Source organism: Natator depressus, chromosome 1, assembly GCF_965152275.1.
Source record: "Natator depressus isolate rNatDep1 chromosome 1, rNatDep2.hap1, whole genome shotgun sequence".
Classification (NCBI taxonomy): Eukaryota; Metazoa; Chordata; order Testudines; family Cheloniidae; genus Natator; species Natator depressus.
Window position 1 is genome coordinate 233,453,921 of NC_134234.1, and position 13,503 is coordinate 233,467,423.

The 13,503-nt window shown below is 41.9% G+C and overlaps 1 protein-coding gene across 18 annotated transcripts in view; it reads right to left on the reverse strand.

The window, feature by feature from the left end:
• Positions 1–13,503, reverse strand: part of PLEKHA5 (pleckstrin homology domain containing A5) — a 257,099-nt gene that overhangs the window by 38,765 nt on the left and 204,831 nt on the right. For all 18 annotated transcript variants that reach the window (XR_012636164.1, XM_074938104.1, XM_074938194.1 and 15 more), the window contains 3 exons: positions 10,357–10,419; positions 5,591–5,671; positions 5,306–5,455 (listed from right to left, as the gene is read on the reverse strand). Coding sequence is in view for 17 of the 18 variants with exons in the window: in XM_074938104.1 (XP_074794205.1) it covers positions 5,306–5,455; positions 5,591–5,671; positions 10,357–10,419 (294 nt within the window). In the remaining variant the exon portion in view is untranslated. The remainder of the gene's footprint in view (positions 1–5,305; positions 5,456–5,590; positions 5,672–10,356; positions 10,420–13,503) is intronic.

Consider the following 13,503-nt stretch of genomic DNA (forward strand, 5'->3'; position numbering starts at 1 on the left):
TGTGATTGCTGTGTCTAGAGTCCCAGGGTTGGAATCCAGAGTAGTGTGTGGGCCTGAACAAAGAGCTGAATTTAGAGGGCCCAGAGCTAGGGATAAAGATCCAAGAGAGGGGAAATAGAGTGCTTATTTGTTGGACTCTAATACCCTGGAGGGGGTTCATTTGGATTTTGTGACTCAACGAGTGCTAAGCCACTGAAGACCAACCAAGGTCTGCTGACAGCCTGCAAGGGACACCAGAGGTGAGAAAAGGACTGTGGTATCATACCCAGCTGTTGGGAGGTGCTCAAGAGGTGAATGCCCCTTTACACTCCCACCCTGCTTCTGTTGCATGGCAACAAGTGGTGATGCTTATATAAACTCTGCTGGGCTATGCCAAGTGGATGAAGTTTCTTTATACAACCTTTAGGATTCAAGAGGTGCCATTCTGTGTATTTCACTTTTAAACTAAAATTTTACTTAAATTCAATCCCTTGGTAATATATCACATGCATATTATTGAAGTATTTCCTGAAGTCAAAGAGTCAAATTCTGCATTCTGTGTGGCCCCATTGACTTCACTGGGATTGTATTAGACACAAATCAGAGCATAAATCTAGTCCAATACTATTACCCATCCAAACTGATAACTAGTTTTCCCCCAGCAAAATTAAGAACTTGAACAAAATTATCCTTTTGAAACAGCTTACACCAGTGTGGGAAATAAGGGAGTCCACTTAACATTACATCAGTAGAGGGACTCCCTTCACAAATTACCAAAGCTCTGAAGAATAAATGAGAGCATTCTAACGTGTGTTTCCATTGTACACAGTAGCAACCAACAAAAAGAAAAGGTTACTTATAGTGACTGTGGTTCTTCAATATGTGATGCAAACATGTACCCCACTTAGGTGTGTGCACTCTCAGAACGTTGGAGCCAGAGAATTTTGCCTAGCAGTACCGATAGAGGGGTGGTGCTCCTGCCTCGTGGCCGCAGCCCTTCCCCTGGCTATATGAGGCAGCACCACCCTGACCCCCTCTGTCCTTTCACACCGAATACCAAGAGACAAGACTCCAATGCAGAGAAGATGAAGGGCGGGTTGTGGAATACACTTCTGCATCACATCTTGAAGAACCACACTTACAGTAAGTAACTTTCTTCTTCAAGTAGATGCAGCAAAGTATTCCACTTAGTTGACTCACAAGCAGTACCCACGAGGTGAGGCTGGAGTCTACCTAAACAAGGATTGCAGGACCATCCTACTAAAACTTGTATCCGTGATGGCATAATGGTTCATAAACATATGTACAACCACGTAGCAGCCCTACAAATGCCCAATACTGGGACATCACTGAGGAACACTATTGATGTTGCTTGAGCTCTTGTAGAATGAGCTTGCACTCGCTGAGGAGGCATAGCTGAAGCTATTTCATACAGTCTTGATATAGGAGGTTATCCATTTAGAGATCATCTGTGAAGAGACCGTCTGACATTTCATACTATCTGCATGTGACACAAACAGGCAAGGCAAAGCACATAACTGTTTAACCATGTCCAGAAAAAAGGCTAGACATTGCCTGACATTTAACGTGTGGAGACACTGCTCCTCCGGAGATGAATATGACTTAGGAAAGAACACAGGTAAATATACCGCCTGGTTCAAATGAAACTAAGAAACCACTTTAGATAAAAAATTGGGGTGTAGTCGTAAAGTCACTCTGTCTTTAGAGAATTGTTTATAAGGAGGCTCTGCCATCAGAGCCTACAACTCAAATTCTTCTTGTGGATGTTATCGTTACCAGGAATGCAGTTTTCTGACACAAAAACAAAAAGGAACAAAATGCCAGGGGTTAGAACAGAGGTCACATTAAAGCCACTAGGACAGTGTTACAGTTCCATGGAGGAACTGGCTCTCAGACCAGATGGAGATGAAGCCCTTTTAAGAATCTTGCTACCATTGGAGAAGACTGATCTTCTCTGAATGTGGGGAACAAAAGGCTGATATCACTGCCAGATGCACTTTCATTGAACTAAGTGCAAGTCCCAACCACTGAAGGTGCAGCAGGATACTCCAAGATATCCTGGATAGAAGCCAGGCTCAGCTGAATTCCATAGTCTAATGACCACACTGAAAACTGCTTCCATTTAGCTGAATAGCCCATTCTGGTAGATGGCCTTCTTCTGTTAAGTAGGACCTGCTGAACAGCTGCTGAACACCGCTCTTCCTCCTCATTTAGCCATGCAGCAGCCACGTCATGAGATACAGGGAATTGAGTTCAGGAAAGAGGCTGTGAACGTTATTCTGAGTGAGAAGTTCGGGATGGAAAGGAAGCAATATGGGGATGCTGCACTGACAGTGTGAGAAGACTGGAGACGTGTGCTCCCTCTTGCTTTTTCACATAATACATCTTGTCGGTATTGTCAATAAGTATGTGAACCACAGAGCGCAATAGTCCAGAAAAGCATGACATACATTGTAGGTGGCCCCAACCTCCATCACGTTGATATGCAGTGAGCTCTTCTGCTCCCACCACAGACCTTGGACTTTCAGTGACCCCTGGTGTGCTCCCAACCAGGTAACAACAGACCTGGTTGGCCAGGGGCGGACAAAGGGAATACCCTGGCAAATGTTCTCTAGATGTGTCCACCACTGCAAGGAGTCCAGGATCAGGAGAGGATGACAGACCAATCTGTCTAGTGGGCAAACAGTCCTGAGTACATATGGGTGGGTGGGTGGGAGAGAGAGAATGCAACCTTGCAAATTGGACTACCTGCATGCAAGTGGACATATGGCCCAAGAGCTTCCGGCACATCTGGGTAACTGACGTGAAAGGCTGAGACTGCAGACTAAGGCAAAGATGGCAAATTGCCTGAAAACTGTTGGTCGGAAGAAATGCTCCCGAACATGTAGAATTTACTAAGGCCCCCACAAATTTTCTGAGTGGCAACTAAAATTGACTTTCTGGTATTTAGGATGAGAACCAGACGGTTGAGCAAACGCAGAGTAGTGTTGATGCGGGCAAGAACTTTCTTTTTGAACCTGCCCCTCAGTAACCAGTCACCCAGATACAGGAAGATGTGGATTTTTTTCTTCCTGAAATACGCCATCACAATGACCATGCATTTGGTTAAAAACCCAAGGGGGCAGAAGACAGGCCAAGCGGAAGCAGCGTGTCCTGAAAATGACACACTGCCACATCGAATCAAAAGAATTTTCTGTGGTCTGGCAAAATCACCACATGGAAGTATGTATACTGAAGATCCAGAGCAGTAAAACAGTCATTCTGAGACAACAAAGGGAGGACAGTAGATAGAATGACCATTCAGAACCTCCTTTATCCAATATAATTGTTGAGGCCATGAAGCTCGAGAATGGGTCTCACCTCTACCTTGGATTTGCGCACCAGAAAGTACTGGGAATAGAAACTATGACCTTGGTGTACCAGCAGCGGCATCTCTGCTGCTCCCAAAACTGGTAAAGAGCAAACCTGCTTCCTGAGAGGGGTCTCTGAAGAAGGACAGAAGGAGGAGGGATGGAAAGGAACTGGATGACACAGCCCAACAGTGGTGATTGAGCCCCAAGCATTCTGAAAGCGGGCCAGCCTGTTCCCAAATGGAGGAAGTGGGAGAAAGGAGAGATGACTGGAACACTGCTCTGGACCAACAAAGTCAAACACAGTGCTTGGTAGGCACCGGGAGAGGGCATGTGGATTAGCCGAACCCCAGACCCGACTGCTTTCTCCTATGGTACCTATGACCCTTCCTGGGGTAGTCCTGCTGTCTCTGGGGCAGGAAAAGGCTTCCAAAACATGTGCTGAGCCCAGCAGCAGCCCCACTTCCACTGACTGTGAAAGAGAGATCTCAGGGTACTGTGCAAACTCTCAGCTTCAGCAGCCTACCCAGCCAATGGGGCTATAAAAGACGCAGCCCTGCAAAGTCCTGGACCAAGGGCGAGGTAGGGACTGAAAGGCAGAGGAGGTCCATTGGCTCCTGATAAATCGCTGGCACAGAAACAGCTGATGCCAGCATCGCCCTCGTCAGTACTGGACTCAATGGACACCCCAGGGCCAGAACTGGAGTCAACGGCATGGGGGTCTCCAATCCTCCTTGCAAAGTGTACTGGGAAGTGGTTGACAGGGCATGCTCCATCCCGTGCACTGGCATTCATCCGGTGCAGATCCGCACTTCTTCTGGAGGAGGCAAACAAGTCCCCACAGGGCCTGGAGCAACCTTCTTCAGTCTTATGGGACCTTTTCCTTGATGCACTTGACAAGGAACAACTCCTCTTTGTCTCCGGAGAAGCACCAGCTCCAGGATATCGATGGCCTTGGTACTGAAGCAGGCCTGTCTGAGCAGGTGTTGCTTCAGCTGAAGATTCCTTGCCACTTAAGTCCATTTGGTGAATGATCTTCAAATTGAACTACTGCTCCTTGACATGGGCTTCACCTAGGCACATCAAGCACCACGTGTGGATCACTGAAGGAGGCTGCTTCCCCCCCCCCCCCCCACAACAACGTCAATCCTGGTGAGGGCATCACCAGGGAAACACTTAAACTATAGCTAACTAACACTAAATCTAACTAACGCTATACCATGGGTACTAATTAATTATATACAACTAGAAAAGTCACTAAAATAGTGGGATTGTGAGGTGAAACCACACACACCTCTGACTCCAGCCATGGGCAGTAAGAAGGAACTGAGAGGGGTCAGGGCAGTGCTGCCTCATATATCTAGGGGAGGGGCTATGGCTATGAGGTGCAAGCACAGCCCCTATACAGATACTATTAGGCAAAATTCTCCAGCTCCGGCGTGCTGGGTGCACACATACCTAAGTGGAATACGCTGCTACATCTACTCTAAGAACAACATATAGTAAACTTAACAGGAGAATACCACCTCTCTGTATTTGCCTCTGTTGTATATTAACATATTTACAAAGGAGCCAATACATTTTTTGAAAATTAAGTGCAGCATCTTAAGTTATCATCAGAACTTCTCAATAAGATATGGTTTATTGGTATTATATAACTTGCTCTACAATCAACTTCATCTCTCAGAAAAAAGTTGCCAAATCAATTAAAGTTTGTATGCATTTATCCCTTTTAAAGTAATTTAAAGCAAAAAATTTCACCTGTTGACCGGATTAAAAAGAAAAAAAATTTCTATCTGCCTCACCAGAAGCTCGAGGTAAATGAAAGACAATTTTAAGATTTGCTGGGATATAAGAAAGAAAGAACCCGTAGACAATTCAATTAAAAGTACCAACACGAAGAAAAATCGCTTAACACCTCATTGAGTTTTACTGGCAAAAAATCTATTACTTACTGCAGTAGCTCGAGACACTTCTCGACAAGTGCTAAGCAGTCCATTCTGTAAGTCATCTCGCTGTAAGACTACATTCTGTATGGCAGCTGGGTTATCTGCATTCATTTCTATCTCTTGACTGGCTGATAGCAAAGCTTGCTCAAGCGTGTACTATTATAATAAAAAGAATTAATTTTTAATGTTCTGCATCATTGGGTTGATTTTCATTTTACTTTAGTTATCAGTGTTGTGATAATAGCCATGTAAAATAACATCCATTTTAGGTAATAAATATAATTGTCCTACTTTCTCCTTGTGTAGCTGTTGAAGTTTCTCTTCCAGTGCTTGTACCACTTTATCTTGTTCACATAATCGGCTAAGCTTAGTCTAGTTTAAGAGAAGACAGTTGTAATTAGTATTTATTATTCTGCATATCATCTGTATTAACACAGTATCAAACCATTTCATGAGTATTTAAAGTTTTGTTATTACTATATATTAACTTTAAATGTTGTAAAGTTGAATATTGAATTTTCAAAGCAGCCTAAGAAACTCTGAAAAAGGCCCTATAAACTAAAGTATTACTGTAATTTCAAACAGCATGGGTCAAATGTAGTAACTAGTTATTCTACAGCTAAGTCTTCTAGATTTCACAGCAGCTTTTACTACAGCTGATCACACTATTTTGACCCACCTGCAGGCCTTGGTTGGGGTACATATTATTAAGTAGATCCACTCTTTTCTATCCTATATTACAGAAGGTTGTTTTGAGCAATTACTCACCAAAGCCAAAAGCAATCTTGTGGGAGCCCTGTGTGGTTCTATTTTCACACCCTTCTGTTAAAAACATATGTGTGACTATTCTGTTGATGGCATTGCAAATCAAATAATCTATCAGCCTGAAAATGACAGGGAGCACTAAGTCTTTTACTTTACACAGTACTAAGTACTATCAAATTGCTAAAACATACATGCCTCCAGCTTCCATCCAGGACACACCACACGATCCATTGTCTACAGCCAAGCTCTAAGATACAACCACATTTGCTCCAATCCTCAGACAGAGACAAACACCTACAAGATATTTATCAAGCATTCTTAAAACTACAATATCCACCTGCTGAAGTAAAAAAACGGATTGACAGAGCCAGAAGAGTACCCAGAAGTCACCTACTACAGGACAGGCCCAACAAAGAGAACAACAGAACGCCACTAGCGGTCACCTTCAGCCCCCAACTAAAACCTCTCCAGCACATCATCAAGGATTTACAACCTATCCTGAAAAATGATCCCTCACTCTCACAGATCTTGGGAGACAGACCAGTCATTGCTTACAGACAGCCCCCCAATCTGAAGCAAATACTCACCAGCAACCACCCACCACACAACAAAAACACTAACCCAGGAATCTATCCTTGCAACAAAGCCCGATGCCAACTCTGTCCACATATTTATTCAAGTGACACCATCATAGGACCTAATCACATTAGCCACGCCATCAGGGGCTCATTCACCTGCACATCTGCCAATGTGATATACACCATCATGTGCCAGCAATGCCCCTCTGCCATGTACATTGGCCAAACCGGACAGTCTCTACGCAAAAGAATAAATGGACACAAATCAGAAGTCAAGAATTATAACATTCAAAAACTGGTAGGAGAACACTTCAACCCCTCTGGCCACTCAGTAAAAGATTTAAGGGTGGCAATTTTGCAACAGAAAAGCTTCAAAAACAGACTCCAGTGAGAAACTGCTGAGCTTGAATTAATATGCAAACTAGATACCATTAACTTGGGTTTGAATAGAGACTGGGAGTGGTTGGGTCATTACACATATTGAATCTATTTTCTTAAGTTAAGTATCCTCACACCTTCTTGTCAACTGTCTAAATGGGCCATCTTGATTATCACTACAAAAGTTTTTTTCTCCTGCCAATAGCTCATCTTAACTAATTAGCCTCTCACAGCTTGTATGGTAACTTCCAACTTACTGTATGTATATCTATATCTCTATATATATCTTACTATATGTTCCATTCTATGCATCCAATGAAGTGGGCTGTAGCCCACGAAAGCTTATGCTCTAATAAATTTGTTAGTCTCTAAGGTGCCACAAGTACTAAGTTCTTTTTGCTAAAACATACAGACATCTGAATTTCAGCTCCTGCTGTGTTCTGTGGAGGCAATGGTTTCTCTAAAAGTTTTCCATTGTAAGTTTTATTTTAAGGGCCAGTATCCTTCTGAAGAACTCATCAGTAGTATAGGCTTCCATTACACTGACAAAGAGATTCCAGCACAGGCAAAAATAAAATCTGTTGTCAGTTACGGGTTTTATTCCCATCCGTGAACATAGAGTATATAAAGATTCTCACGTTTCTTGTAATGAAATGTAATGGATTTTACAGTCAAATAAAACTTTACACACATACTGCTAGAAACTAACTAATTCAGAGACATTAGCTTGACTCATTCTGCTGGCATACATTTAATCAGAAGTCCACCTGAAGGTCAGAGGAGAACAAGGCACCAGCAACATTTACTGCACTGGGGGCCAGAGAGTAGGTGCAGCACCTCAAAATAGGTGGCGCTGCTCAGGATGCCCAGCAATACACTTAATTAGAATATCTTGTGGACAGCTTTCAACAGCTGGAGGGTAAGGCTAACTCACTCCCCAGGAAGGGAGGTGGTATAAACAGACTGACTGACCTTTCCTAGGGATCAAATAGCCCTGCTGGCCTGGAGGTGCAATTTGCCTCCCTTTGTGCTAGTAGGGTGAACCAGGCCCAAGTTACTTACAGAAAGACCAAATGAAACAAATGGTCTCAGCACCAACAAGTGGAAATGGCTTTAATTTAAGAAAGGCTGTGGAGAATCTTGAGATGTCCACTTTCAGCCTCCTTTTTAGGCATATTAACACACTGAGTTATGTTGTGAGGTTGCACTGACCTTTTATCTTGCTTTATGAAACACTCAAATCTGCTCTCAATTAGTTGCTTACGTACTAAATATGGTTTCTTTTTTCTAAATCTCAAATGTAAACTTATAAAACAGCTTTTTACATTTTACTGTATTAGACGTAGAAAGTAAAGTGAGTTGTCATCAAATAAATGTAAAAGGTAAAATATTTGTATTTAATATAATGAAGTCAAGTAAGGCATTGTACCCACCTGTCTTTTGTGTTAGACTCAAGTAGTGAAACATTTAGGGCTTGTCTACACTGGCAAGTTTCTGTGCAGTAAAGCAGCTTTTTGCACTCAAACTGCAGACGTGTACACGCTGCCAAGCCACTTTGTGGGCAGAAACTCCTCAGTTGCAGCACTGCAAAAAACCCACCTTGTCGAGAGTCGTAAGGCTTTTGCGCAGAAGCTCCAGCGCTCTATTGCCAGTGTAGACTCTTGATTGTTTTCTGTGCTGTAATTGGCCTCCGGAGCAGTCCCATAATGCCTCAAGTGACCACTCTGCTCATTGTTTTGAACTCGGCTGCCCTGAGTCATGCGCCCCTCCCCTTTCAAAGCACCATTTCTGACAGCCCTTGTGTGCTGATCTGCTCTGGGACACAAAGCAAACCATTAATGTGGAATGCTCCTGCTGTTGAACACAGAGGCAGGTGAGAGAGATTGCTGTGCAGACAGCCCAGGAAGGGAGGCACGGGCTGATGTCAGGGTTTCCCCCTCCCCCGGGACTGCTTGCTGCCTGCTGCTGTCTGAACTTACAAGACAGCATGAGGACACACTCTGTCCCCCAAAACACACATTCTCTCTCCCCCACCTCCATACACACACACTGTCTCCCTATCACACACACCCCCCCACCGCCAACTTCAGTTGAAAAGCAGCCGGCAATGTAGTAGGATGCCCATGGAACAATGGGATCAACCTGAATCATGTGATGCTGTGCCTGCCCCATGAGACATTGCAAATCCTTTCCAAAGCACCCAGCGGCCAGCTGCACAGTGGGATAGTTATCACAACGCACTGCTGTCTTTGCCGCTGCAAGAGCTGCTAATGTGGATGTGCTCCAGCGTCACAAGAAGCACAGTGTGGACAAGCAACAGTGGTTTAATCCCAGCATTTTAATAAAAGTGGTATAACTTGTGGCACTGAAACTTGCTAGTGTAGACATACCCTTAGAAAATACTTTCTTCTGTGGCCTGAGTTTAGGTAATAATGCATCTGCAAAACCTTCTACAATTAATGTACATGGCTCAGTTGGACAGGACACATTCATGTTGTAATATTTAGCCTCAACTAGCATGCCTTATCTCACATACTATATTCAGTGAATAGGTAACCTTCCATTTCTGTCTCACTCAAACTGGCTGAGCCAGTTTTGTGCACGTTTATAAGTAAAATGAGAACAAACCATGTATAAATGTAGTGTTAATTTTTCCTGTAATCCCTTTATAGTGGCTGAAGCTTTAAAACTGAAATTTGACATGGACAATAGTCATGAAAAAGGACTATATGCATTTAATAGCTTTAAAGTAATTGATTTCACGAAGTTACCCATTTTAAAACTGCATATGGAGCATGTACTTTAGAAAAGGCCTACAGGTCTACAAACAGTGCATCTAAGTGTAGACTTGCTGATTCAAGAGACTTACATAATTAAATATTGTAAATCTCGATGATTCGAGGGATTTTTTTTTTAAAATATACACACAAAAATATATATATACATATATATACACACACACCCTTACAAATTCACTTACAGTACTAGTATCTCCCCAACCCCAATAAATTAAAAACCAGCTATGGGATATTTGCTCAAACTTCCAGAAATATTTCCCCCAACTTCCAGAAGTAATTCCCCTTTGAGCACAGACAAACACTGGAAAATTTCAGGCCAAAATGTGATAATTTCAGAAAGCTAGAAGCATGACAACTGGGAGTTATAATAGAAATTTCCCTCCACTTTAACTGAAGCAATTGCTACTAGTGTCCTACTATATTAAGTAGTTTTTGCATCTAAATTTTATGACCAGGGTAGAAACTTCTACATGAGAATATCAACACAGCAAGCCAAAGACTAACATTACTTTGGGGAAAGCCAAACATATATACTTACATCTATATCCAGTTCTTCAGATCTATATTTGTATAGTGTACCCCTACATTCGTCTTGTGTCAACTATAAGGAAGAATAACATTCGCATAAAATAACTTCACCAGAACCATGAAAATGATGTTAATCTTACAGTTAAAATTTTAATACACCAAAATCAGATTCCATTAGAATGCCAAACATTTAATGTATGACTATATAGTTTGAGTCAATACACCATATTTAATTCTGTTACTTAATGTACCTAATGGAATGTCAAATATGGATTGTCAGAAGGAGAAAGGTATATCGCAGTTATTTACTCAAACTATTAAATCTTGCTAATTAAAACTGAAACTGTGGAATTGTGTTAAGTTTATTAGGCATGCATAATTCTTCAAAAAAAATGTTCAGTGCTATAGTTGCAATATAAAAATTCAATCAAATCTAGACTATGCAGTAGATAAAATTACATCCGCACACACAATTATATATCACTATATAAATTTTCATGTGTGCATTCTAAATACAGGGCCTTATTCTGCTCTCTTTTATGTTAATGGCGGTGTATAGAAATTCCAGTGTGTTCAAGTGTAGTTCGAAATTAACTCTTCACGTATACACTGTAAGATGTACAGATATACACACTTTTTTTTGGCATGTAGGTGGAATTTTTTTTTTAATTTGCACTTTTTCCTCAGCTCTCTTTTAGATATGGTACTCCATACTACAGCAATTGCTGTAACTGAATACAGGAACTCCTCACTTAAAGTCGTCCCAGTTAAGGTTGTTTCCTTGTTACATTGCTGATCAATTAGGGAACATGCTCATTTAAAGTTGTGCAATGCTCTCTTCTAACATTTGGCAGCTGCCTGCTTTGTCCACTGCTTGCAGGAAGAGCAGCCCGTTGCAACTAGCTGGTGGGGGCAAGGAACCAGGGTGGACCAGCTGCCCCCCTGTCAGCTCCCTGCTCCCCTAAGTTCCCTGTGCAGCAGCTGCTCAGCAGGCTGTCAATTGCCAGCAGTTCAGCTGTCCACTGCCATGTGCTGCTCCTGCCCCTCTGCCTTGGAGCTGCTCCCGGGAGCCTCCTGATTGCTGTGTAGGTGCGAGGAGAAGAAGAGGGGGGCTAATGTCAGGGTGTCCCCCTCCCCCCTGCTCCTGCACCCCACTTACCCCATCTTCCATAGAGGAGGGGGGACACACCGACAGAGGGAGCTGCTGCCTTAGGCAGCAGCTGCAGTCTGGTCTCAGCTTGCTGATCTAATTAACAAGGCAGTGTACTTCTGACCCCACTCTTCATACTTAAAGGGGAAATGTGCATCTCGATCTCTCAAACACACACAGGGTGTGTGTCTGTTTGCCCTCCCTCCTTTCCTGCTACCTTGTAGAGTGTGAGAGTTAACCCTTGAGGGCTCAGCCAATTGCTAGTTCATCATTTAGCAGTACTGTAAATACTGGGAAATACACCACCCTCTGACTCCTCCACCTCAACCAAGCTTCACAATCATCATCACTGTGCGCCAGTATTAAATTTCCCTGGAACCTAACCCCCTCATTTACATTAAGTCTTATGGGGAAATTGGATTCGCTTAACATCGTTTAGCTTAAAATCACATTTTTCAGGAACATAACTACAACGTTAAGTGAGGAGTTCCTGTACAATTCTATTTCTTGTGCTGAGGTATGAAAACTCTTTTTACCAAGGTTATGACTGCCATCCTACTCAGCAGTAGAAGGGATCCTCACACACTGATTTGATATGAACGAATGCTCAACGTATTAACTTTTTACTTCTTTTCATCTCAAGACTGACTGCTAGTGATATATTTTAAAATACTTAAAACGGGCTAACATATATAGATATCCATTTGTGCCAAACTTTGTATATCCCATTTTAGTTAATACATAAAAATATATGCATATTCATTCATTCCTAACATATACATTTCCCCTCCATATGCATGTTATTTAATTGGAACATTTTTACATCAATTGTGCAGAAAAGAGACTGTAGAAACACAAGTCCAAAGGAGGTTTATAAATGCAAGGATTGGGGAAAGTTAAACATACAAGCATTCCAAACATACAATAAACCTTTAAAAGACTTAAGTGTTTCATTTCAAGACATTATTTCCACATACCTCATGCAAATGCATCTGGTGACAATTTAAAAGTATGTATAGTGTATTAAAACCACATAGTAACTTTCTTTGCAATGAATATTTAATGAAAATGAGTATCAGAATATGAAAAAGCCACACCACTTTTGCACTTCATTAAGATTATAACCCAATTTTTTAACAAAAATCTATTTAAACCTCTAATAGAGTAGAAACAATATATTTTTTTAAAAACCCTCCTTTCCGAACTAAAGCTTCTATCTTAACTAAAGAAAGAACTTAAGAATGGAAATATTTTAAGAGTGTGCTCATAAGCATGGTCAATATAAATCTGGCCCAGACCCCCAAAAATATGGTTAAAACCTTACACTGATTTCTATGTAACAAAACAGGGACATTATGTAGTTTTTCAAGACCCCAAATTTATCTTTCCAGAACGCTCTTAGATATTATGCAGCTTCCTTGGACAGTGATATACAAAGTAATTCTTTTCAAGTTTAGTGGCTTTTTTAAAAGCTCATTTATTTGTGTTCTCAGAAGCCCAATCTTAATTATAGCCTAGCTTAAAATAAGATGATGATCTATCAACACCTATTCCTATTACATAACTGTTTAGAAAATCTAAATGCACTTTTAATGAGATAGGTACAGAACATTAAATTTGTTTTAATACCTGTAAATAATTACTTGTAAAATACTTTTATTCAAATGGTATTAAGTTTGAGTTTACCCCACACAGGCAATGAAATGGTTAATGTGGGCCCATTAACAGCTGGTTGCACTTGGAGGGTGGGCCAGACTCAATTAAAAGAGGAGTCCAGCTTTCCTCCAGGGGGGGAGGAGCTACATGCTTTCCATAAAGCAAGGAAGCTAAGAGTAGAAAAGGGTTGCAGGAAGAAAGGGGAAGAACCTTAGCATCACTCTCTGGGTAGTAGAGAGCAGAGGAACTTCAGGACAGATTTTACATTCTGGGCTTGATGGGATAGGCTCACCCAGCGGCGCTCCGGGTCTTGGGCGGCGGGTCAGGCGGCGCTCCGGGTCTTCACAGCAG